This window comes from Schistocerca nitens, chromosome 3, assembly GCF_023898315.1.
Source record: "Schistocerca nitens isolate TAMUIC-IGC-003100 chromosome 3, iqSchNite1.1, whole genome shotgun sequence".
Classification (NCBI taxonomy): domain Eukaryota; kingdom Metazoa; phylum Arthropoda; class Insecta; order Orthoptera; family Acrididae; genus Schistocerca; species Schistocerca nitens.
This window is the reverse complement of record NC_064616.1, coordinates 632929459-632957089: the sequence shown is the minus strand read 5'-3', so window position 1 is coordinate 632957089 and position 27631 is coordinate 632929459. Positions and strand designations below refer to the sequence as shown.

The window sequence follows — 27631 nt, the reverse complement described above, 5'->3', positions numbered from 1 at the left end:
ACAAACACTTCATAGTTTACAGTTGGCTATAAATTAAAATCAGCCAATTTAACTTTCTAAACCGGTAAAAACGTTCAGAATCAGATTCATGGTATTTACTTCATTTTGCAACGGATAATTCCAAAGCTTCCGTCAACTTCGTAGGAGGCTGTGGCCAGTAATTACTGTTGCATTCACATCTCTGGTTACAATATGACAATAGGTCAAAGATCCTACATTTAGTGTAAAGATATCATAAGCAGTTGAGGCGATATGAAAACAAAGTATGAGAATGTCAATGCGTTACAGCTTTGATGTTTTTTACGTGCAACAATGCTTTGGTCGTACGAAATAATCCTATAATAATGCTGACGTGTTGAGAATCGAATGCTATGTAAGCTTTTAGCGCCGTAGGTTACTATGGATTCCCGGTTGCAGTGTTTGAATCAAATCTCCCAAAGGAAACTCACTGAAATTTTGGTTAAAATACCTGGAAAAAAAGACCTGATAATCGATCCACGGTTGATGAAACCTCTTGAGCAAATTACAGGAGTCTCAGTATTGAGGTTTGTAGTTTATTTAATTACGTTGATAAATAATATTAAGTTCTTACCAGATTTACTTGGTTAGGACTTTCATATACAATTTGCTAGATTGATTAGTTAAATGGTCGTGTGGAATATGGCTCTTTAAACAAGTAGTGGAGGTTTTAGAGTACATCGGTCAGGATATCCTGAATAAATAGTGACCAACTATTAAATACGAAAACGACCTTTTGCGGTATTGTTGACAGTCACCCTGTTTTGCGTTTTTGAAAGTTAAGTCGATGTTAACAGCGTGTCTCGTTTCAGTTTCGATCTGCCTCGTCAAGGTAATTCGGAATCGAATACTATCACAGTTGGATGAGAATATCAGACTGTATCTGCTGTTGGAGTTCAAGTATAAATCCTGGAATCCGTCTGAAGCCTGCTTGAAAGGGTACTCCATTTACTTTGCCGTATAATCAGTGAAATGAAATGCCATGTAGTTCTTCCTCTTCCATAACAGAGATCTGATAGTCGACTGGTGAAATGCTTGCTTAACTGAGCCATGTGAATAACTGTGGATTTGTGGAATATGTCAGTTAAATGTTATAACATTTTTTTAAAGTGCGTTACGTTACACATTGGCCATATTAACCATTTTCTAAATTGTGCATTTATGCAATTGCTTAAGACTACATTTTGTAACCGTCCATACATTCTATAATGTGAAGACATGCCATTAATTTATTGTAAGGAGACACCAATCATCAACACAGAGGGAAAGATTCGAACACTTGGCATGCTCCAACCTGTAACTTACACAGCAGTTGGTCACTGCAATAGAGAACAAAGTAACTATCAAATCATTATTGCAGATTTGTAACCATGTATATTCCCTTTATGGATTCTTTTGTATAGATTGCATAAGTTGCACTAGTTACTCGGGCTTTACATTAACCAAAACAAACATGTCTGCGCACAGTCTGTGAAAAGGAGATGGCAGACAGGTGATTGGTTCATTTGATATCAATCTTGATTTAACATAAATCCAGTTCTTCTATGGCAAGAAGCCTTATTGTCTGCACTGTTACTTTCTTCCGGGTAGGAGAGTAGGCAGGCATATGTTTGATTCCCTGAAGAGATTCAGACATAGAATTAACACTGAATTCTGAAAACTATGATGATTTAACTTGCACAAACCAATTAAAGGCTATAAATATAGATGGCGGCAAAAACCAATCAGCATTAGTTTAGTGGAACACTGTACCACCACATTGAATAATATTTTGGACATGTACAGATTATCAAATTTGTACTGAAATTTCAAGAAAGAAAGAGTTTGCCTGATGAATACTTAGCCCTCATATCTGTGTGTGTACACCCAGATTCCTTATGTAGAAATTGTGATGTGTGATATATGTGGATATGATTTTATTCAGAAGGGACTCTTCATAGTCCCGCTTACAAATCAATGCACACAATGAAAATTATTTCCCCAATATACCAAATATTTTTAGGAGTTTATGAACAGTTATTCACCGTTTTGTGGAAGAAAGTTGCAGTTTCTGCATTTAAAAATTGATGCCAAATTCATGGGGGGAGGGGGGGGGGGAGGAATATTGAATGTTGGCTGCAACTTTCACAATTTTTTTTTAAGTCTACATATTGTATTGTATATTTATTGGTCCTGTGAATTGTACACTGTACAGGAGTACATAATGATATAGGACAAGTCAAATAATTTGCAATAAAGTTTAACAAAAAACTGTTGTATGGTTTTCAGTATTTAGCAATATAACTCTAACATATGGGAATAACATTTCACAAATAAATTTTACATGCACACATTTCATACTTTTGGCCTTGATTATACAGGCACACACATATATGTAATAGACCATATATAATATACAGATAAATCTACATGTACACATTTCTTATTTTGGCCTTAATTGTATAAACTATTTAAATTTTTCACATATTTTCATTGTAGATAAAAATTCATCAACACTATAGTAGCAATTCTGTAGCAAGTAGTCACTCACTGCAGTTTTGAATTGTTGCATGCCAGTTATTGCCTTAATTTCTTTAGGTAGTTTATTATACAGTTTTTTTCCTGCTTGCAAGGGTCCTTTTTGTTTTAGTGTTGTATGTGAAAACTGCATATGTAAATCTTGATTATTTCTTGTGTTGTATGAATGGATATTTTGGTTTTTGGAAGCAATCTTGCTATTTTCATCTACGATTTTCCTGATAAACATTATTGTTTCTAGGATATATAGGCATGGTAATGAAAGAATAGGAAGCTTTTTAAATGAGGGTTTGCATGAAGATCGAGGTGCTAAGCCTTCCATGGTTCTTATAATTATTTTTTGTGCAATAAAACAGCTTTTACTGGGTGGTGAATTTCCCCAGCAAATTAAACCATATCTTAGTAGTGATTCTGCTTGGGCATAGTATACATTTTTTATGGCTTGCATAGATGTGCATCCAGCAAGAATTTTTATACTATAACAGATGGTATTTAATTTACTACATAGGTGTTGTGTGTGTTTCTGCCATCTTAGGTCATCTTGGATCCAAACTCCCATAAATTTGGTGCTATTTACAATTTAAGTCTTTTGCCTAACAGTTCTATGGTTGCAGTTAAAAGCTGTTTATTCTGCACTGTGTGTAGATGCATAGTGTTTGTTTTGTGTGTGTTTATTATTAAGTTGTTCATTGCGAACCATTTTGATACATTTGTAGTGCTCTTTTTTATTTCATTTTGGAACTCTTCTGGGGTCTATACTTTGATAAGTATATTTGTATCATCGGCACATTTAATGTACTTATAGTTAGGGCTGGATGGTTCCAGTTCATTTACAAACAGCAAGAACAGGATTGGTCCCAGTACGGAACCCTGCGGCACACCGTATTTAACACACTGTTTTTCTGATTGATAGGAAGTTAAATTTTTTCCTTCTGTGTACAAGACTTCAACTATTTGTTGTCTGTTCTGTAGATATGACTTTACCCATTCATAGGCTGGGCCTCTGACACCAACATTTTCTAGCTTTCTAAGCAATAGACCATGGTTAATGATGTCAAATGCTTTTGAAAGATCTAGGAATATTGCTGCTATGTGTTATTTTTTATCTAATGCATTTAAAGCTTCATTTAAGAAATTGATAATAGCTGTCTCAGTGGATTTATATTTTCGGAAACCATGCTGTGTAGCTGAGAAAAGTTTATTTTTTTTTCAATGAAATCTACAAGTCTTTTATAAAAGATTTTTTCAATTATTTTAGAAAAAAACAGATAGTAGAGAGACTGGCCTATAATTTGTTATATCTGTTTTTTCACCCATTTTGAACAATTGCTTCACCTTAGCTATTTTTAGCCTTTCTGGGAAGATTCCCTGAGAAAGTGAACTATTGCATATGTCTACCATGGGCTTAACTGCTAAGGGTGCACATTTTTTAATTATATGGTCTGGTATGTTGTCAGTACCAGAGGAAAATTTTGATTTTAACTCCCCTATTTTTAATGATATGGTCTGGTATGTTGTCAGTACCAGAGGAAAATTTTGATTTTAGCTCCCCTATTGTTTTTAGCATTTCCTGTTGGGTGTAGGAAGAGAGACTTGTTACTAGGGATAATTTTAATCTGATTTGCAGTAACAGCATTTTGAAAGTTTTGCTTCACCAGAATCTCAGCTGCCTCAGAGAAATATGAGTTAAAATTATTTGCTATCTGCTGGGGATCAGATATTACAGAAGCGTTTTCATTCAGTCTGATATGACGGTATTCTCTCCGTTTTACTCCTGTTTCATGCCTTAAAATCTCCCATATGGCTTTCATTTTATTTTGTGCATTCTTTTTGCTTCTTTTATGACTTTAGTTAAAATCTTTTTGTAATTCTTAAAATAGGAATCAAATTCTGGGGATGTGGTGTGCTGTCTAGATATTTCATGAAGTAGTCTCTTTTTCTTCACAGATATTTGTATCCCTGTTGTGACCCATTTTATTTTCAGATCCTTTTTTGTGACTGTCTTTTTATGGAGTGGAAAGCAAAGTTCAAAATAGTAGGTAAAACTATTTAGGAATTTGTTGAACTTATCATTTGTACTTTTACATTCATAGATGTCTTCCCAAATTTCTTTACACAGATAGTTAAGGAAATGTTGTATAATCTCGTCATTATACTTCCTAAATGTAGTAGTTAGACATTCAGTTGAACTAAATGGTTTTCCTAATCTTATACTAATTTCTTGGGCTGTGTGGTCCCCAAAGCCTGTATTGTGGGTTTGTGTTGTATGTTTCAAGGGCACATTTGTAAATATTTGATCAAGGATTGTGGCTGAGGTTTTTGTGATGTGTGTTGGCGGTTCTATAGTAGCCTTTAAATTGAAAGTTGCTAAGAGGTTCAGTAAAGCAGTTTTTTCATTAGACTCACTTGCAAAGTCAATGTTGAAATCCCCACATATAATTAGTTTTCTATTTCTTGTGTAGTCCTGTGTAAGATATTTTCAAGGTTCTTTAACATAATGTTAATATTGACAGTTGGTGTCCTGTATAGACAAATTATAGGAATTTTTTCATCTGTGATTTCAGTTCCATTTACCTCAATATCTTTCTCTATGGATAATTTTTCTACATATGGCATACATTTAAAATCTATGCTATTTTTAACATAAATGCAACTACCACCATATTTATACAATTTCCGACAAAAATAACTACCCAATACAAAATTTCGAATGCATAGCATATGAAGTTTCTCTTTGTCAAGCCAATGTTCAGTAAAACATAATACAGAAGTGTTTTTCATGTCACTTTCCAACAAAATTTGAAATTCATTTACTTTGTTGGATAGGGATTGTACATTTTGATGAAATACCATCAGGTTTGGAGTTAAACATGAGTTCTAAAACTTACTATCCTTAGTACTTATATTTATATTGGAATTTCTGCCTTGAAGATAGTTTTTATTTTCAATTTTCACTTTTGAATTTTCACCCCCTCCACACGGTATCAGTTTCCCTTGTTCTTGATGATTTTACAGATGTATGTAACCATTTTACTGAAATTCATTCTCCCAGACATGGATTTGTAACTGGAACCTTTGCCTTTTGCTGGCAAATGCTCTACTGAGGTATCCAGGCACAACTCACAACCCGCCCTTACAGCTTCACTTCCAATGGTACCTCTGTCCTGCCTTCCAAACTATATGGAATTCTCAAATGCATATCTTGCAGGTCTAGCACTCTTGGGGAAAAAAGGATACTGCACGTAAATCGCTTACAATAGCCTAGAGGATTATTTCTAGAATCAATTTTCACTCTGAAGCTAAGTGATTGGTGATTTGAAACTTTGTGGCAAATAAAAACTGTATGCTGAACCAGGAACCTTTATGCAAATGCTCTGCCAACTGAGTTATTCAGAGACAAAACACGGCATACCCTTTCAGCTTCACTTCTACCAATACCTCTCAACTATCTTCCTAGAGGATTGTTTCCTTAGGCTGTGGCTAAGCCATTTCTCCACGATATCCTATCTTCCAAGAGTGCTAGTACCGTAAGGTATGCAGGAGAACTTACATGAAGCTTGGAGTGTAGGAAAGAGGCGCTGGCAGAAGTGAAGTGGAGAGGCTGTGTCATGAGTCATATATGCATAGCTCAGTCAGTAGAGCATTTGCCCACAAAAGGCAAAGGTTTCAATTTCAAATCCCAGTCCAGCCCGCTGCAGAGTTTTAATGTCAGGAAGTTTCCAATCACCATATGCTCTGCTGTAGAATGAAAAATCATTCTGCTACATTATTTTACTGTAAAGTTGCATTTCAGATAAATGCTGTTTCATGTATTAACACACACAGATAGTAGCTATGTGGGCAGTGAAATACATAGGAACTGTACAAGTGGGTGTGTTTAATTATTTCAGCCTGTAAGAATACATCACTATACATTCCAGTTTAGTCAGAATTATATATTCTGTATGTGGAATAACATCAATAAAATTAACTGTCTAGTGATGAATAAAAATGTTCCTTGCTGTTTTACATGTCTTGAGGTACTTCGTGCAAAGTATTGAAGTAGTTGTGCTTAGAATTACTGACAATGTTGTAGTAGCAGAAGATAAAGACATCTTGATGTCTGCCAGCTAAAGTGTTTACTGTGAGTTGCAGAAAAAAAAATCATGTACCACCATACACTGAGACCTTCAGTGGTGGTGGTAGCACGTGCTTTTGCACTGCTGCATGCCTGTATTCATCGTGGCATACTATCCACAAGTTAATCAAGCCACTGTTGGTCCAGATTGTCCCACTCCTCAACGGGATTCGGTGTAGATCCCTCAGAGTGGTTGGTGGGTCACATCGTCCATAAACAGCCCTTTTCAATCTATCCCAGGCATGTTTGATATGGTTCATGTCTGGAGAACATGCTGGCCACTCTAGTTGAGCAATGTCGTTATCGTGAAGGAAGTCATTCACAAGATGTGTGCGATGGGGCGTGAATTGTCATCCATGAAGACGAATGCCTCACCAGTATGCTGCAGATATAGTTGCTCTATTGGTCGGAGGATGGCATTCTCTTATTGTACAGCTGTTACGGCAACTTCCATGACCACTAGCGGCGTACGTCAGCCCCATGTAATGCCACCCTAAAACTGCGCTCACTGTACAGTGTGTCTAAGGCATTCAGCCTGACCGGGTTACCTCCAAACACGTCTCTAACGATTGGTTGAAGGCATAAGTGACACTCATCAGTGAAGAGAACATGATGCCAATCCTGAGTGGTCCATTCGGCATGTTGATGGGCCCATCTGTACTGCGCTGCATGGTGTCGTGGTTGCAAAGATGGACCTCGCTATGTATGTCAGGAGTGAAGTTGCGCATCATGCAGCCTATTGCGCACAGTTTGAGTCACAACACAACGTCCTGTGGCTGCATGCAAAGCATTATTCAACATAGTGCTGCTGTCAGGGTTCCTCTGAGCCATAATCCGTAGGTAGTGGTCATCCACTGCAGTATTAGCCCTGGACACTTCCCTTGGTGAGAGACCTTCCTGGCACAAAGTAACAATGCGGAAGCGATCGAATCATGGTATTGACCATCTAGGCATTGTTGAATGACAGACAACATGAGACGTGTACCTCCTTCCTGGTGGAATGACTGGAACTGATCGGCTGTCAAACCCTAATATGCGCTGCTCATACATGATTGTTTACATCTTTGGGTGGGTTTAGAGACATCTCTGAACAGTCAAAGGGACTGTGTCTGTGATACAATATCCACAGTCAACGTCTGTCTTCAGGAGTTCTGGGAACCAGGCTGATGCAAAACTTTTTTGGATGTGTGTATTTACATATTATTTCTATATGACTTACTAATGAACAGGCAACAAATAACAGCAGAATTTCTGTTATTTGAGCAACAAAAGAATAGAAATGTTTGTGTTTCATAGTATGGTGATATGGATCAATAATGGCACATGTCCCTTGCCCTCCTAAAAAAAATTATCTTCACAAACTGATTTCACATCCTCCCTCACCCCATGGACAGTTATAGCAGTTTAGTATCAGTTTCAAGAAAACCAGAACTCATACTGGATATTGAGTAGCAGCAAGTGTAGGGCTTTTCATAGCCGTTTGGTGTGAAAACTCTAAACTACATGACCATTTGTCACCATTCTTCTTCTAACTGAAGAAGCCAGATGACTCTGGGGATGATTTCCAGTAGCATTACGCCTTCAGCTTCCTATGCCTTTTCTTGTATTACCAGTCAATGTGATAACAATACTAAGAATGAGAATGTGGAAAATATTCACACGTATCTGAATGTTATCTGTCTGACAGTTTTCCCAACTTTTAGTGCTTCCAGTAAATTAATAAGTGTTTCCTGCTCCCTTCCTCCCCCCACAGCCAAGTTCTTGGGTATGCTCATGTATGGTGTGTGAACATTTTCTTAGGACCAAAAAAATTGTAAGACTTTCATATGTTAACGGTCTTTTAGTGTTGCCATGTCAGCATGCTCAGTTTCGTACCTGTAACAGTGAACAAAAGAACTAGAGATTTGTAACTCAAAGAAAGGAGTGTTGTGCAGTGTATTGTAGATAACTACGCATTAAGCATCATGTTGGGGATTACTGAAACTTATGAATGGTTTAACATAATTATGATGCCACTCGGAAAAAAGAACTAGATTTCACTGTAGCACGAAGAGAATGCATAGTCCTCTGTTAGATTTTCACACACATGAAACTTAACAGGCTGAAAAGTAATTGAGTTTAATAAATGTAATGCCCCAGTATTCTGTATCAGAAACATAACACAAACAAAACAACATACTCTCCTATCTAGTTATTGTTGATCATAGGTTGGTGTTGAAAGAGCAGAGAATTCATGCTATTTGGAAGTGAATACAAGCTTACATGTGACTGCTTTTATACAGCTTAAATGGCTCTTCATTAAAAATCAACTGAAGTTTGGCCATGGCAACCTCTTAATCACACACTTTGCTCAGATTATTCTGAATGCTTGTTTCTTGATCAAGGAAAGCTTTTGATTCATTGTGACACTGTCATTTATTGCATAAAATACATATTATGTGGAATAAAATCTGAATTAGTGAGTAAACAAAGAATTTTTTGAATGCTACAATCCAGTTTGTCATATACACTGTGTGTTTCTCATAAATACCCGCAACAACAAGAAATACATTGATATTCATCACACACAAATTGATCAGTGAGCAATTTCAGTAGTACTTTAACAATGTTCAGAGCTGTCTGTAAATATTAGCAAATGTCATGTGACACACTCAAGTGCAGTTGCAACAGTATTTGCAGTCAGGTAGGTCTGTCTGTCAAATACTGTTAAAGGACTCTTTTAATCAGCATTAGGTGAGATAAGAGTTACATAGAGACTCCCCATTTGTTTTTCATTGTTGATGTGCAATATATGTATCTAACACACACCAAAACACGGATTGGTTTTTAGTCTCATACATATTACAGTGTCAGATTGTACCTTGCAGTTTTAGTTTATTAGAAATAAAAGTGCATTAAATACGGAGTTAATGTTATTGCAGTACACTGATGCTGAAATTAAAACTGACTTAACCGATCAAAAAACAGGATTCACATGTGATCATAATTATGTGTATTAAGTGTGGAGCTGCTATCACAAATGACCAACGTAGACCACTGTCTACACTCTTGATCATTCTTTTGCCTACACATTTATTTCACATTCACCTTTGTTAGATTCGTCAACTTTCGGGCTTACATATCACATGTGATATGTTCCATGTCTGCCAGTCATCACAACCAAGATATCACACTTGAATCTATGATGGAATGAACATTCAAATTAAGGACTGTTCTGTATCAAGGCATGCTTTATAACCATGCCATGTTTTGTGTGAAAAAAAAGACACTTATCAAGTTCCATCATGAGGACAGCATATACTTTAGGAATACATCATTTTAAGTTGTGAATGGATTTTTGGCCTGTGAATGGGATAGACGTACAGTACATAATTTTGAATATGCTTGGTCCATCTATAGTGTTATCAAATGTAAATAACTGATATATCATTATTCTTGTACTGTTAATTATTATTGCAGTGGTTGTGGTGGTGGTTGTAGTATAATAGTACAATAGAACTTTTAGTAATGTTGCAAAGTTATGAAAGTACCCAGTCCTACCATAAAATAGGGTGCAGTGTTGATTGATAGAATTGTGTAGAATGTTCCTATAAAATATGGTAAGAGTTTTTGCTCACAATGATAGCACTCGTGAGAATGTGTAATTAAGGAAGACCCCTCTTCAAGTCTATTAGGTGGAGTAATATCCTAAGTGTAGTATGTCCGTATGACTGGATAAGAATACTGGTAACTCTGCAGTTAAGCACCCTCGAACAGTAAACATGCACTTCATGTTGATAAATATAGGGGTAATTAGCCTTCTCCATTTCAGAGTATGGAGATCATAACAAAGTCTAGATAATAAAACAAATACACATAATATCCACTTTGTAACTAATAGACAAATGTATCATAGCCTTCCTAATCCAGAATAGGTAGGTGAGCATAATTTCAGAATGTAATTTGTGTGACACTAAACAGGAAAAATGTGGACAACTTGCCAAAACCATGCTTTGCATGGAAATCTATCACAGAATTGAAGTATCAGCCATTTGAAGATTATGGTTACTATGAAATTTTTAAATTATTGAAGTACAGATCAAAAACTGAACAGTTTTCTCTATTATCAATTTTATTGTCACTTCAAATGGCTCAATATTTTTCATAAAGATTGAAGTTATTGATTTTGTCATCCTTAGTAGGTTCCTTCAGATAATACTGGTGTACAGCATACATCTTGTAATTATATTCTGTATCAGTTATTATCAGAACTGAAAACATTTAATACTTCATTTTTCAGGTCTCATGGAGTACACAAAATTCATAAGCTGGAAAAAAGTGGTTTCCGATATGTCAGTAATCATTGGGTTTATCTCGTATATTCTGACCTTATAACTACAAAGTATATTTGTGATCAGATAAATGCAGATTTACAGTGCAAACCCACAAATTCTTATTACATTATATTTGTTCCATGTGAACTTGTTACTCTCCTGAATCTTTTGGAAGAGGAAGGTGTGTTTGGTCTAGTGACTGTATACAGGTTTATGTGGGAAATGATTTCTCTAGATAGTAGTGTACTGTCATTTGAATTACCAAATTTGTTTCGTATGCTGTTTGTGGATGGAGATAAATCATTTCTTCCTGCAGTGGCCCACTCTCTTTGGTCACTGCAGATACTCTTTGGTAAGATACCCATGACTGTAATGTGTGGAAAATTTGCATCACAAGTGTGTAAAATATTGAATATTCTATTGAAGGAGTTGGGGAATCCCACCAAACAAGAGGCAGATATTGACTGCTTAGTTATAGTAGATAGGGATTTTGATTATGCATCTGTGTTGCTTACAGCAGTTACATACGCTGGGCTACTGGATGAAGTTTTTGGAGTTAAGTGTGGAACTGTTGAATTTGATGAAAAAGTTACTGGTACAAAAGGAACTGTAAATTATCGGCTAACTGATGAAGATGATATTTATCATGAAATGAAAAATAGGCATTTTTCAGATGTATATTCCTTCTTAAGCACTAAAAAAGAGGAACTTCATAGTGAGTATAAAAGGTGTCAAAAAATGGGTCTCCAGGAAATGAAACAGTACGTTGCAACTGATCTGCAAAAAGTTAAGGAAAAGAAACGCTCACTTTCGTACCATATTGGTGCTTGTGAAATCATCATTGGAGAAATGGGACACCGATATGAAGCTTTGCACAAATTTGAACAAAACACATTGGAAGGAAAATCTAGAGGTGAAAATTTCACGTATTTAGAGGATTGCTTAGCAACACAGTGTGTAAACAGATTTACTTGTCTTCGATTACTATGCCTCATGTGCCTAACACAGAATGGACTAACTCAGGATGAGAGTTCTGCATTTATGAAACAGTTTCTGCATTCATATGGGTATGGTAATCTGACATTATTCTATAACTTGGAAAAGCTTGGACTGTTTGTAAGACATGACACTGACACTGGTGAAACAACTGGAAAATTAACTGATCGAGTAGCTCAAGTTGTATCCTTAAACAGGAAAAGTAGTGCCTTTCATAGTATTGCACAAAAGCTGAAATTGTTTCCAGAAATTAAGGATGACTTTGATCTTAAAAAACCAAAAGATATGGGTTACGTGTTTAGTGGGGCGTACATTCCTGCAGTGTGCCAGCTAGTTAATTTACTAACCCAGCATGACATGCCACTTGATGATATAACAAAATTGTTACCAGGCATACAAATAAATATTTCTTCTAAGGATGCATCAAAGATTAAACGCAAAAACTTTTTGGTATATTTTATTGGAGGTGTGACATATGCTGAAATAGCAGCATTTCAGCTGCTTGAGAAATTTACGGACACAAGAATAATAGTTGCTGGTACAGGTGTTATTAATGGTTGCTCATTAATACGCAGTGTTGAATAAATACAAATACAGCTTAAGTTAACTGGTGAATGCATTTCTAGAAGAAGTAGTATTTTTACTTTCTTTAAATATGAGATTATAGATAAATTTCTTTGAACATTTGAATGTAATCTTATTTTTAAAGCAGCTTCAATGTTATAAGTGTGTTGTTGGCATGTAAGATATGTAATGAAATATTTAATTGTAGTTGTCTCTCATTTAATTCTGTAAATAAAGTATACATTGTATGTTAACTATCATATAGAAAAATGTGTCACATGTGAAAAATATTACAAGCACAATTTTTAGTTACCCGGTAGTAATATATTAGTGTGCAAAGATTAGGCATAATCATCTAAAGAGTACAACTGTAATAGAAAAAAAGTGGCCTTCACTGTAAATGATCAACAAGATTTGCCCATAAATTGAAATTGTGCTACCTGCGTAGGAACAGAGTACACCATACTTAGAATAGACCCGTGATTGAGTGATAACAAAAACAGAGTGATAACAAAAACAGTGCATTAGATCCATAATGTCTCAGTTGCGTTTGACTATCATTAAGAGTGAAATGTAGTCTCTTCGTATAATTTGCAACATAATGTCATAAAGGTCCTGTTTGTTCCCTGCCTTGCGGGGTTGAATCTTTGGACATCTTCCATACACAGGCTATAATCTCTGCGGATTGGAATATTTTACAAGGTTGTCATTTCAAGGATCTGATGACAGTTCTGAGACACATGTAATGTTTATTATACCCTAATTTGTTTATTGTATGGCATAAATCAAGAATTTTTTAAGCATAAGAATACTATATATACATAGATTACTAAACTATTACATACCAACACTTCAGTAGTCTGGTCCCTTCAACCCCCACAAACAAACAAACCAACCAACCAACCAGCCAACACTTTAGTACAGCTCTCCAACTTTATTAACACACATGACAATAGGTATAGGTGAATATCAAGGTGTTTTATATAGTTTATCATATCACTCATCACTGTCAGGAAATCTTTGAAAGATGTATGGGACATGTTGACGCAACATTATCAACTATCTGTTGTTCACTGTCTCTTGTTCAACACCACAGTCACAAGGTGGTGATGAAGATTTGACCCACTTGTGGAGGGTGCTTGCACATTTTCCATGGTCTGTTCAAATGCAAGTCATAGTAGTCCAAATTGCCTGAGGCCTTGTCAGATCCAGGTAGCTTCTCCTGGATGCAGGGCAGTTTCAGACACTTTGGCGAACAGCATTTCCATTCATTAATGGCATTGAATTCATTTTTAGTAAGAATCCTGGCTGCGATAAGAGTGGGATGTGTTGCTCTTTTAATCTTTTTCACTCCACAGAGAATACATCATTCAATATTTGAAAGTCAAAGTTGTCAACAATCTCCTGGTATTCACATAGTTGTACCCTCTTCAGTCTGATATCAGGAGGTACCGTGTGACTCAAGATAGATAACCAGTATGTGGGAGTAGATTGTATTGACCCAATTTCCAATACAGCTGCTGGTGACCATATGGTGCCAACAGTCTCTAAGAAGGGCAAGATCGAGTACTGTGCTGACTGATATGACCGTAAATCGTTTCCCTCCCTCACTACACCATGGGAGGAACATAGCGCTACAGAAAGAAGAGAGCCATATTCGCCTCGGTATTTAGTCTGTAGCAGAATGGACGGGGTCTCCTTTCTGCCTATGAAGTCTCAATTTTTTGTTGAACGTCTTGAGGATAAGTTCGGGAAAGTGACAGCGCTGTCCAAGATGAGAAGCGGTGAAGTCTTGCTTGATTCAGACAGCATCCCCAGCCCAATCCCGGGTGTTACTCGCTTGTGACCAGCTGGGTGATATTCCTGTTTAGATCACTCCCCATAAAAGCCTAAACATGGTCCAGGGGATTATTTTCCATCGCTACCTCCTCATGTAGTCTGACGACAAGCTTGGAGCCAATCTAGGACAGTGGGGTGTTCATTTCATCCGGCACGTTTACAGGGGACCCAGAGAGAACAGGGTTGCTACCGGTGCCTTCATCTTGGCCTCATCACTCCCCCTGCTTGCCAGACTGCCCAGTACTCTGAAAGGAGCGGAAAGTCATGTAGTACAAGACCCTGGACCAGTTGACTAACAAAGAGGCTAAACGTAAATTTGAACGATTACTCCCCATTCGGTTGACGTCGACATATGCTGCAGCTACATTACCATCGCCATCACAAGTACCAGTCACATCACACTTTGTACCACGAACAGTGGGCCCTCCAGGCCTCCAGAATACATCTGCCCCCTTGGTGGTAGGGGGAAAAATCTTCCGTTGTTCCCAAAGTACGTACTTTGGGAGCAAGCGCCCTCCCCCCCCCCCCCCCAGCTGGAGAAGCAACAGCCTCCTCTCGTGCGGAAGGGGTCCCTTGGGACCCTCTCTCCCAAGGTCTCCACTAATGCCACAGTGCCAGTGGCTAAAGGAGCCAAAAGCTGCTGGATGAAGAGTCTTCCTCCGTGCTTGAAGCCACTTCAGAGAAGTCCTCCCAGCGAGCCCCTAAAGAGAAGCAAGAGGGCAAGCAAACAAAGAAGTCTGCTAAGAAAAAGGACCCTCCGGTGGCCCCAACACCACCACCACTCCCTACCAATTCTGCACCTGCGGATGAGTGGAGATCTCAGTGTCCCTTGAGGATCTGGATCTCACTGGTGCCTCATCCACAATAGGAATGGATACAAATATTCAGTTGGTAGCAGCAGGTGACCCTGAGGTGTAACATGCCTCCTTGCATGCTTCATGCCTTCCCAGCCTCATGATAATGTCTATGTCCTGAACTCAGTATGAAGTGAACCTGTGCCTCTTCAAACCCCTCTTGAAGCTGTGGCTGTCAGGATAAGGACCACAGGAAATAACTGTCTGCAACGTGTATCTTCCTCCAGATGGTGCAGTACCCCTGTACGCATTGGCTGCACTAATTCATTAACTCCATAGACCTTTCCTACTTTTGGGAGATTTTTATGCGCATAACCCCTTGTGGGGTGGCACTGTGCTTACTGGCCGAGGTAGAGATGTCAAAACTTTCCTGCCTCAACTCAACCTCTGCCTCTTAAATACAGGTGCCCCCACACATTTCAGTGTGGCTCATGGCACTTACTCGGCCATTGATTTATCCCTCTGCAGCCCAGGACTTCTCCCATATGTACACTGGAGAGCTGACAATGACTTGTGTGGTAGTGACCACTTTCCCATCTTCCTGTCACTTTCCCAGTGCCATTCCCCTGAATGTCTATCAAGATGGGCTTTAAACTAGGCAGACTGGGAATCTTTCACCTCTGCTGTCACCATTGAATCTCCCCATCATGGTACCATTGATGTGGTAGTTGAGCAGGTCACTAGAAAGATTGTTTCTGTGGCAGAAAACAGGATCCCTTGTCCTTTAGGGTGCCCCCGACGAAAGTCAGTACCATGGTGGTCGCCGGAAATTGCTGAGGCCATTAAAGAGCGTCGGTGAACTCTAGAGCGACATTAGTGGCATCCTTCCCTAGAGCCCCTAATCTTTTAAACAGCTCTGTGCCCGCGTTTACCAGCTTGTAAAAAGATGGAAACAGGCATGTTGGGAGAGGTGCGCCTCGATCATTGGGTGCCATACGTCACCTTCCCAAGTCTGGACAAAGATCAGACGTGTTTGTGGGTACCAGACCCCGACAGGTGTTACTGCCATTAACTTCAATGGTGTGTTATCTGCCGACGCAAAAGCAATTGCCAAGCACTTTTCTGAGCACTACGCTCGAGCCTCCGCATCAGAGAATTATCCCCCAGCATTCCGCACTTTCAAGCAGTGGATGGACAGGAAAGCCCTCTAGTTCACTGACCATCACAGTGAACCGTATAATACTCCATTTACAGAGTGGGAGCTCCTCAGCGTCCTTGCACATTACCCTGACGCAGCTCCTGGACCAGAATGGATTCACAGTCAGATGATCAAACATCTCTCGTCCGACTACAAGTGACAGTTCCTCGTCATCTTCAACCAGATCTGGTGTGATTCGCAATGGCGGGAGAGCACCATCATTTCAGTGCTCAAACCCGGTAAAAACCCGCTTGATGTGGATAGCTATCAGCCACTCCAATGTTCTTTGTAAGCTGTTACAACGTATGGTAAGTCGGCAGTTGTGTTGGGTCCTGGAGTCATGTGGCATACTGGCTCCATGCCAGGGCGGTTTCTGCCAGGGTCGCTCTACCACTGATAATCCAGTTTCCCTTGAGTCTGCCATCCGAACAGCCTTTTCCAGAAGCCAACACCTGGTTGCCGTCTTTTTTGATTTATGAAAAGTTTATGACACAACCTGGCAACAGATCCTTGCCACATTATATGAGTGTGGTGTCTGGGGCCTGCTCCCCATTTTTATTCAAAATTTTCTATCACTCCATACTTTCTGTGACCACATTGGTGCCTCCAATAGTTCCCCCATATTCAGGAGATTGGGGTCCCGCAGGGTTCTGTATTGAGTGTATCTCTATTTTTAGTGGCCATTAACAGTCTAGCAGTAGCTGTCGGGCCGTCAGTCTCACCTTCTCTGTATGCAGACGACTTCTTCATTTCGCACTGCTGCTCCAGTACTGATGTTGCCGAGCGGCGCCTACAGGAAGCCATCCACAAGGCTCAGTCATGGGCTATAGCCCACAGCTCCCAGTTTTCAGCAACAAAGTCATGTGTCATGTGCTTCTGTCAGCATCGTATCGTTCATCCAGAACCAGAACTTTACCTTAATGATGATCCACTCATGCCCTGGCGAGTCGTTTCTTCTCTGTACTGACTCCTTGAGCAGCCTACAAGCTATTGACCATTGCTACCCCCCCCCCCCCCCCCCAGCCTTTGGTAGTGACCATCCAAGAGTCCATCTGTGCCCTGGAATAGCCCAATCATTCCGTGGTGTTTGTGTGAACCCCAGGCCACATGCAGGAAATGAACTTGCTGACAGGTTGGCCAGACAGGCTACACAGAAACCGCTTCTGGGGATCGGCATCCCTGTAACTCACCTGCGATCATTATTGTCCCGCAAGGCTTTTTGGCTTTGGGAGACGGAATGGCATTATCTCAGTATGCACAACAAACTGCGTGCCCTTAAGGAGACTACAAATGTGTGGAAGACCTTCTTGCGGGCCTCTCGCAGGGACTCTGTGGTTCTCTGCCCGTTCTGCATTGGCCATACGTGGCTAACACATGGTTACCTCCTCTGTCATGAGGACCCACCTCGGTGTCACTGTGGCTCACATATGACTATTGTCCACATCTTGCTTTACTGCCCACTTTTAGCCGCTCTGTGGTGGACTTTTAACATTCCCAGCACCCTACCTTCGGCGTTTGGCGACAACGTCTCAACAGAAGATTTAGTTTTACATTTTATTGTACCATCTAAAGGTGGGCATTTAGCCTTCTCTCTGAGGTTGCCACACTCCCTCCATTTTAACTCTGTCACACTTTTTTTGTGTTTGTTTGTTTTGGTGGTGGTCTTTTCCCTACATGTGTTCATCTCGCCTTGTCTTTTTGGGGTGGACGTTTTAATGTGTTGCAGAGTGGCTGGCTCACCCTCTTTTATTATTGGGATCAGCCAGCCCAAACCATTTGCTCTATGGTTTTAATGCCTTCTTCTACTTTTCCTTGTGGTGTATGATTTCCCCGTGTGTTGTTCGTTCCATTTGTTTTCTTTTTAGGTGTGGTGTTGGGTGTTTTTGTACCTTGATCCTTGCTTGCGTCGGGAAAAAGGGACTGATAACCCTGTAGTTTGGTCCCTTTATACCCCAAACCAACCAACCAACCAATACAGCTCATCAGACACCTTGCAAAGAACATGCCACATCACTGCCAAGCATGTGTGGAAGATAGGCTGGACCATATACTTGAGTAGCTGTTTTGTTGTGTGGGGTGGGGGGAGTCAAGAATTTTGTTACTAATTACAGGTTAGTCAAGTATCTCCTGAGTCAACTTGACCATATTTTCTGGCCCTTCCAAGATCCTATTATAGGAAATATCCTCTCATTTCTTGATTATCCTTAACTTACGGATTCTAGTATAAATTAGTAATGCTACTAACTTAACTTTCCAGTGATCTATTATCTCTTCATAGATCAACACACAGTCCATTACTTCAAGTTGAATGTCATGTGGTATATAAGTGAATACACACTCATCACTGACTCCAACAACTGTAATGTAATACACTACAGTACAACATTGCTGATATTCTGCTTTTGGTGGTGAACTTTTAATCATTGGAAGTTGTGGGATGGTCAGGCAAAGATAAACTTTACAAGGACTGTGATCAGTGATATTGTGCAAAATGCTGACCAAATGATGACAGTGATAATTCAATGTCATGATTTTAGGTCTTAGTGTTGAAATTTAACAATATTCTAGGACTCTACTCTCCTAGATTGTGAAACAGGGTATCGGATTCCATAAGTTTTTTGACAGAATATTTCATATCAACTAACTGCCACGAAACTCAAAGAATTGTCCAACGATAACCATTCTTTCTGGATTAACATGAAGTTTTTCTTTTTTTTTTTTTTTCTTTTAATCAAAGGATGAGAATGATATGTTGTACAGCTCATGGATGCAGAAATAAAACTCAGAAGAAGCAGTGGATGTAGGCTCCTCCTAGCAGTAAACCCAAGAAATTCATACAAACACTATTAGAAGAATTTTTTTAATGATTTCCTAAGATAAAAAGTCAAAGAAAAGCAAAAATATGTTTTTAAATACTGAAAGACTCTTGATGGGGGGATCCAAAAGGAAAGTGTGGGATATTCATTAAGAATATGGTTCTACATTGCAGGAAGAGCCCATACACTGTGACTTAACACACAGACACTACTAAACCAATTCAATTTAATAATTTTCAGCCTCCATGCTTAAAATCTGCACTTTAGTGCCATGTGACTATCAGCTCTTCACAAAGTGGTCTGGCTGGCTATGCACCAAAATTAATGTTTACTTGAAGTATACAGATCACAACGTCCTAAGTGAGGTAGCAGAATTATTCATTGGCATACGGTTTTAAAAAAATCTGAGGCGGCAGAATAATAAGTGCTGTGCGCCTCTGTAGCTGCATGGTCAGAGCAACTGACTGCTGTGTGGAGGACACAGGTTCAGTTCCCAGTACTTCCAGGGATTTTTATATATATATATATATATATATATATATATATATATATATATATATATATATATATATATATATATATATATATATATTTTTTTTTTTTTTTTTTTTGTAGTGGGAGGACTGGAGGGGTCCAATCAGTCTCGTGATGCCATTTGAGGAGCTATGTAAATGAGAAGTAACAGCTCCAATGTCTGCAAGCCAACAACAGCCAGCAGAGCAGTGTGCTGATCCCATGCACTTCCATACCATATCCAGATCGTGCCATTGGCTGAGGATGACATGTTGGTCAGTCGATCACAAGTGAATTGTCTGAAGCGAGAATTAGGAGCTTTGACAATAAGTGCTGGAATTTGGGAAATAAATGTATTGAAAAGTACAGCACACATTTACACAAGTCTGGTAAACGTTTTATGTGATATTTATGACTTTTTGTTACAGACAAGTGAATGTTGAGTTTAGAATGTGTGTGGCAGTAGGTGATATTACTACGTGCTTGTCACTTATTACATTGTCAACTGACAACAAAGATACCATCACAAAAAGTATAGCATTGGCTCAACGAGTTTGTAATTGATAGGACCCACTATGTTATACTGGATGGCAAGTGTTCAACAGAAATGAAAGTAACATTGGGTATGCCAGAAGGGAGTGTATTGGGACCATTGATTAATGTTCCCAGTATACTTAAATAATTCCCCAGATATGGTCAGCATCGTTGTTGTATTTTTTACTAACAATGCTGACGCCTACAGGAAACTGTTGTAATTGGACAATTGTTAAGAAAAGCAAAGAGACTTGGTCAACATTTTCACTTGATCTTATGAATGGCAGCTCTGTTTAGATGTGGATAAATGCGAAACAATATCAAAGAGGAAGATAGCAATTGTATCTGATGTCAAGATAAGATTTTAGACCCCATCACGTTGTTGAAACATTTAGAGATAATGCACATAAGTGATACAGAATTTGATGAACACAGGAAATCACTAGTAAGGAAATAAAAGACAAGGCTTCAATAAGTAGAAAGGAGTCTGGTGAAGTGCAGTGAATTTTTAAAGGGAACTACGCACAAAACCCCAGGGAGTCCAATCCTAAAACACTGCTCCAGTATTAGGAATCTTTATCAAGTAGGCATGACCCCAGACATTGAACAAATTGACACAAATGCTCTTAGGATCCTAACAGATTGGTGTAGCACATACAAATGTGTAACAGAAGTGCTCAGCAACATTGTTTTGGAGTCTGGAAGAAAGGCGACATTGTTCTTGCGAAACCTGTTGGACAAATTTGGAGAACTGGTATTCGGGGAAAACTGCTACACTACTGCCACCTCCCCTGCATATCTCATGTAAGAAACACGAGGAAAAGGTAATAGAGAACAAATATAGGTAGTAATTTTTGTCTTACTCAGTACACATATGGAATAGAACCGGAAATCACTAATACTGATAAGAAGAGAACTGTCATGTTCTTTGCAATAGATTTTGGATTATATATGTAGACATATACCATACATCCAAAATTTCTTTGGTGCTGATTTATTCCTGACTTACAAATGAAGTCAGTGCAGTAACTATAGTGGCAGCTTGAACTAATAACTGATGTGTATTCGACCAGTCAGTTGTGACCAGGCAGTGTTAAATAGTGGACCAGCGACAATGTGTCAACATTGTTGTGTCACAAACCATGGTTGAGCAACAGCTCTAAATCAATTGTTCAAGACACTATAGAGAATGTATTGAAGAAGAGAAGTGCGAAGTTTGTCCAGACCGTGACTTCCAAACTAAATTGGTGACCCACAGACACCTGCTGCAACTTCTTTGAAATGCGAAATGGGAAAAATATTCATGGGTGGTGACACTGGGTGTTGTCAATATGAACCTACCACAGAACAACAAAGTGTAGACATTCACATACATGTCAACACTTTGATGACATTATCAACATTCAAGCCAATGTGAAACATGACTTGAACAATGTCCCAAAGAAGTACTTTTCTGAAAGTTTCATGTGGTTGTATAAACATCCTGTGCACTGTACTCAAGTGGGGGTGACTATATAGAACACCTGAAGTATTAAAACTGCCATCTTAACTTTCCTCTGTTTTTTATTAACCCAGTCTCAGAATTTTTTGGAGTTATGGGATATGATTACCAACTGTCATTGGAAGCTGTGAGATCAATTACATGTCTGTGTATGCATTTGAAGAAATCTAAAGTTCAGCTCTTGAACTTTGTGTCCCCCCCCCCCCCCACACACATACACACATACACAAAGTTCGTGTGTGTGTGTGTGTGTGTGTGTGTGTGTGTGTGTGTGTGTGTGTGTGTGTGTGATGTATAATTGTCTCAGCATAGGCAGTATAAACGGGTCACGGTACCTTGAGGCAACTGTTAGAGAAAGGGAGTTACCATGCAAGAGCAGAATTTGATCATATTTTCAAGGGTAAGATACAGTGTTCCTCTACCATACGGCATTGTTTTTACACTACAAAGATGAGTGGTATAGACATTAGTGTCAGTGGTGTTCAAAACCAGCAAAAGTCCCTAAAATTTAACAAGGCACCATGGCCTGATGGAATCTGTCAGATTCAGTGCAGAATTTGCAGCTGTGTTAACAGCCTTTTCAACAGCAATATGTTGTAGCTCCCTTGAATAAAAAACTGTGCCTAGTGGGTGGGGGAGGAGGCAGCAAGTTATCTTGGATGTGGAATTGACAGAAGTAGAAGTAACTTCAGTGTTGCCCCACGGAAGTGTCTAGACATGTCCTGTTCATGTTATATATTAATGACATGACAGACAATAATCTTAGCCTCAGAATTGGTGCAGATGATGCAGTTATCTATAATGAAGTACTACCTGAAAAACAGCTGCACAAATGTCCACACCATTTTTGATAAACTTTCAAAGTGGTGCAAAGACTGGCAATTTGCTTTAGCCCCCTCAGTTCTGAGCTTAGATTTTATGAATGGAAAGTTTATATTGGTGGCCAATGCATCGTTCTGGGATGAAATAAGACTAAAACACTAAATTTGAAAAATAAAACAATGGAAAGTCTAGGTTGAAACATCAACAATTATGGAAATGATAGATTGCTACTCAACATAAAGATTTGCCAATAGACCCAACAAAATGATTGTTACACATTTAACTTTTGGCCAAAGCCTTCATCAGAAAAGAAAAAACCGTACATTCTCACAGCCAAGCATCACCACACACACATATGACCTCTATCTCTGGCTGCTCAGACAAGACTACATCTACATGACTACTCTGCAAATCACACTTAAGTGCCTGGCAGAGAGTTTATGAAGCGACCTTCACTATAATTCTCTATTATTCCACTGGTGAACAGCATGCAGAAAAAATGAACACCTGTATCTTTCTGCGTGAGTTCTGATTTCCCTAATTTTATTATGGTCATCTCTCCCTATGTAGATCAGCGGCAACAAAATTTTTTCCACATTCAGGGAAGAAAGTTGGTGATTGAAATTTCGTGAGAAGATACTGCCGTGACGAGAGAACGGCTTTGTTTTAATGATGTCCTTCCCAAATCCCACATCATGCCCATTACACTCTCTCTTGTAGTTCTCTATAATACAAAACATGCTGCTCGTCTTTGAGCTTTCTCGATTCCATTAATACTATTTAGTAAGGATCACACACGATGCAGCAGTACACCTAAAAGGGACAGACAAGCATAGTATAGGCACTCTCTTTAGTAGATCTGTTACATCTTATAAGTGTTCTGTCAATAAAATGCTGTCTTTGGTTCACTTTACTGATAGAGCATCCATGGACTAGTGTTGGCAGACAAAGCTATCTGGTGCAGTGCCAGGAAGCTATGGGGGAGGGAGGTAAGAGAGAAAGGGATCAGAAAGTAGAGGAGCAGAGAAGGGAAAAGATCGGTGGGTGCACAGGCAGAGAGCAGTGCACAATAAAGGTAAGGTGACATAAGTTGGCAGGAGTTGATAGGACAGAGGGGGCCGGAACTGTTGTGGGGTGGAGGGTGGAGGGCCAGTAGGTTGAGGCCGGAATGATTTTTTTGTGGGAAGTAGGTTGTAAGGGTAACTCCCATCTGTGCAGTTCATAAAAGCTGGTGGTGGAGGGGAGAATCCAAGTGGCTTGGGTTGTGAAGCAGCTATTGAAGTTAAGAAGGAAAGGTTTACAAATAAACCTGTGGCATAGTCATGGGCTTCCACTGGGCACCCTCCTATGCCAGTCTGTTTATAGATCATGTAGAGGAAACCTTCCTAGCCCTCCAAACCTCTGGTCTGGTTCAGGTTCGTTTTAGATATCTCCATGATCTGCACGCAGGGCCGGGACACCCTATCATCATTCTTGCCCCACCGTAACACCTTTTCCCCCATCCACTTCACTGGGTCCTTCCCAACCGTGTGTGCAACCTTCGTGGACATTGACCATCTCCTGTCTGAGAGCTCCATCCACACCTCTGTCCACATTAAATCCACCAACCACCAACAGTACCTGCATTTAGACAGTTGCCATCCCTTCCACACCTAAAAATCCCTGCCATACAGCCTATCCACTTGGGGATAGTATATCTGTTGTGATAGCAGCTACCTTGCCCAATATGCTGAAAGTCTCACTTTCACTTCATGGATAGGCACAATCCCCTAGGCCTAGTCCGCAAACAGATTTCCAATGCCATATCCCCACACACCCCAAACCCTCCCCCTCCCCCTTCCCCAAGAACCAGCTGAAAAGATGAGTCCCCTTCATCACCGAGTACCACTCCGGATTGGAACAGCTGAACCACATCCTTCATCAGGGTTTTGATCATCTGTCACCATGTTCTGATATGAGGGACATGCTACCCACGGTCATTCCCACCCTTCATAAATTGGTGTTCTGTCGCCCACCAAATCTCCACATCATCCTAGTCCGCCCCTATAGCACTCCCAATTCCAACCCCTTGTCAGAGGGATCACATACCTGTGGAAGACACAGGCACAAGACCTGCCCAATGTGAAAGCAGCCATGTCATGTACCAGATCTGCTACATTTATTGCTCAACTTTTTATATTGGTGTGACTGCCAACCAGATATCCACCAGGATGAATGGTCTCTGTCAAACTCTGACCAAGAGGAAAGTGGACCACCCTGTTGTACAACATGCAGCTGAACATAATGTGTTAGACTTCAATGGCTGCTTCACAACCCAGGTCATCTGGATCCTCACCTCCACCACCAGCTTTTCTGAACTGCACAGATGGGAGTTATCCTTACAACACATTCTCTGCTCCCAACATCATCCTGCCCTCAACCTATGGTAAATTACTATCTCCATAACCTCCACCCAATAGTTTCTGCCTCTTCTGTCCCATCAGTTCCTCCCAACTCATGTCCCCTCATCTTCATTGTGCGCTGATCTCTGGCAGTGCGACCCACTGATCGATCTTTTCCCCTTCTCCGATCCAGGAGATTTGTGTTTAACATCTCGTCAACAACAAGGTCATTACAGATGGAGCGCAAGCCCGGCTTAGGGAAGTTATGGGGAAGGAAATCAGCCATTCACTTCCAAGCGAACCATGTCAGCATTTGCCAGAAGCAATTTAGGGAAATGACGGAAAACCTAAATCAGACTGGCCGAATGTGGGTTTGAACCATCATCGTCCTGAATGCAAGACCAGTGTGCTAACCACTGTGCCACCTCTCTCGGTCTTTGCAACTGACATGGTGAATTGGCATTCTGGCTGGAGTAGCCAGAGATAGCAGTCGTACGCGTGAGATGTGTGTGGCTTGTGTGTTTTCTTATCTGAAGAAGGCTTTGTCTGAAAGCTCACTGTGTAACAGTCTTTTCATTGTGCCTGTATGCAACTCGGTTTGTATCATCTTTACAGTGATTAGCAATCTGCACTTTTCATAATAGTGTTGATATTCTAACTTTGGCTTTCCATTGTTTGAAGCTTAGAGATACAGCATTTTGGAAGATTAGTTCAAGTGGTGGTGAAAAACAGTAAGCAGTGACAGCAAGAATTAAATGAATCGCTGATTGCAGAAACAACACTTGTCCACTTTTTGGTTAAATTGAGTTAAGAGCTGATTTCGATGTTATGGCGCTCCCTCTGTCAAATGAATACAGAAACAACATTTGTCCATCATTCTTAATGGGACAAGCAAGATCCTGACATTATGAGTGAGAGGAGAGAGAACACTTGTCCAGGACTAGTGCTATTTCTGCAGCGAACATTGGCTAGCCTGTTGTGTAATATCATCTCTGTGTTTGCACAGTTTTTCTTTGTGAAGCACAGCAATGTTGAACAGGGAAGATATGGATGTATATGATGGCGGTGAAGGTAGAAAGAGGAAAAAAAAGGTGTAAAGAATGTTGAGTATCAGCGTGAAATCATAAAAAGGTCGCAAATTAAAGGTTTAGAGTACAAAAACTACAGTGGAAATTTAGTTTCAAAGAAAAGCATTGGTGTTGACTGCAAGTAAGTAATGTTCTAATACGGGAGGTTATACGCCAGTAAAATAGTAAACTAATGATTTATTGCCTGACTGAAATATCTGTGTAATTTTGAAGATGTTGTAGAAACTGCTTTGGAAGAATTCCTGAAGAGGAAAGAAATAAAGTATTTTCACTTTTCTACAACATGACATCAAAGGACGCACAAGGGCTGATTACTGTAGGTAATATTTTCAGAAGACGAAGAAGAGTACCACGAGGAGGCAACTGCAAACCAGGATACAACAATTTTCAGTATTTTATTAATTCCAGCACTGGACGATTAGAGGTATGCAAGAAAGCTTTCTTAAGTATCTATGGTGTCACGAACCAAAGGGTAAGGAGGCTAAGCAATCTGCTTGCTTGTGGAAAGTCGCCTAGTGACCAGAGGGGTAAAAATGCATCGGGAAGTCAAATTGGTGGTGCAGAAATAAGTTTGATAATTGATCACATAAATTCCTATCCTCAAAAAATTACTCACTATGGCACAAGAGAACAGCGTTATTTAAATAGCCAACTTAATGTCAAAATGATGCATGAGCAGTTGAGATTACGACATACCCAAGCAAGTAATATTAAGTACGAATTTTATTTAAAAATATTCAAAGAATGTTTTTCACTTACATTTGGTCGATCACAAGTTGACACATGTAGTACTTGTGAAGCACTTCAAAATAAATTACGAAACAAAACACTGAATGAAAAGGCTAAGAGGGTTGCCGCTGCAGAAATGATGGTTCATAAACACAGGGCTGCAAAGTTTCCTGCTCGTATTCATGAAGTACAAGATAGTATTGTGTCAAAAAGACAAGGATGTTGCAGGTACTGCTATAGATTTTATGCAAAATCTGTCCCTTCCTACCATTCCAGTTCAGGAAGTTTTCTACCTTCGTCAACTCAATGTTAATGTATTCAATATCCACAACCTGAAGACAGGATATGCAACATTCTACATTCATCATGAAGGTGTAGCAAAGAAGGGTCCTGATGAAGTCTGCATGTTTTTGCAGGATTACATACAAAACGAGTTGCCACCAAACATAAAATACCTGTATATATTTTCAGATGGCTGCCCAGGGCAGAATAAGAATAATACTATGGTCAGGTTTGTCATGGCAGTTGCAGCATCTCAGCGTTTACTCAGAATTTATCATTATTTCCCGGTCAGAGGTCATTCATTCTTACCCTATGACAGGGACTTTGCAGTGATTAAGAGGAAAATTCGAGCTGTCGATAGGATTTATAGCATCGTGCAGTTTGTAGAACTTATTATTGCTGCAAGTACCTTTAACAAATACCAGGTTAAACTTGTTTCAACAGAGTTTGTACTGGCTTTCAAACAATGGTGGCCTAAATTTTACAAACGCAATTCCTTGTCTTTGGAAACAATGAACAGCAAAGTGCTCACAAGGAATGAGAAACAATACTTCGCCGTTTCAGAATTCATGGAATTTGAATACAACAATGAGTGTAGTGGGAACGTCA

The 27631-nt window shown here is 39.5% G+C and overlaps 1 protein-coding gene across 1 annotated transcript; it reads left to right on the top strand.

The window, feature by feature from the left end:
* The first annotated feature begins 219 nt into the window (after positions 1-219).
* Positions 220-12685, top strand: LOC126248579 (vacuolar protein sorting-associated protein 33B). The gene is made up of 2 exons (XM_049949685.1): positions 220-545; positions 10932-12685. The coding sequence occupies exons 1-2, from the start codon at positions 400-402 to the stop codon at positions 12544-12546; spliced, it is 1761 nt and encodes a 586-aa protein (XP_049805642.1). The 5' UTR covers positions 220-399; the 3' UTR covers positions 12547-12685.
* The last annotated feature ends 14946 nt before the right edge of the window (positions 12686-27631 follow it).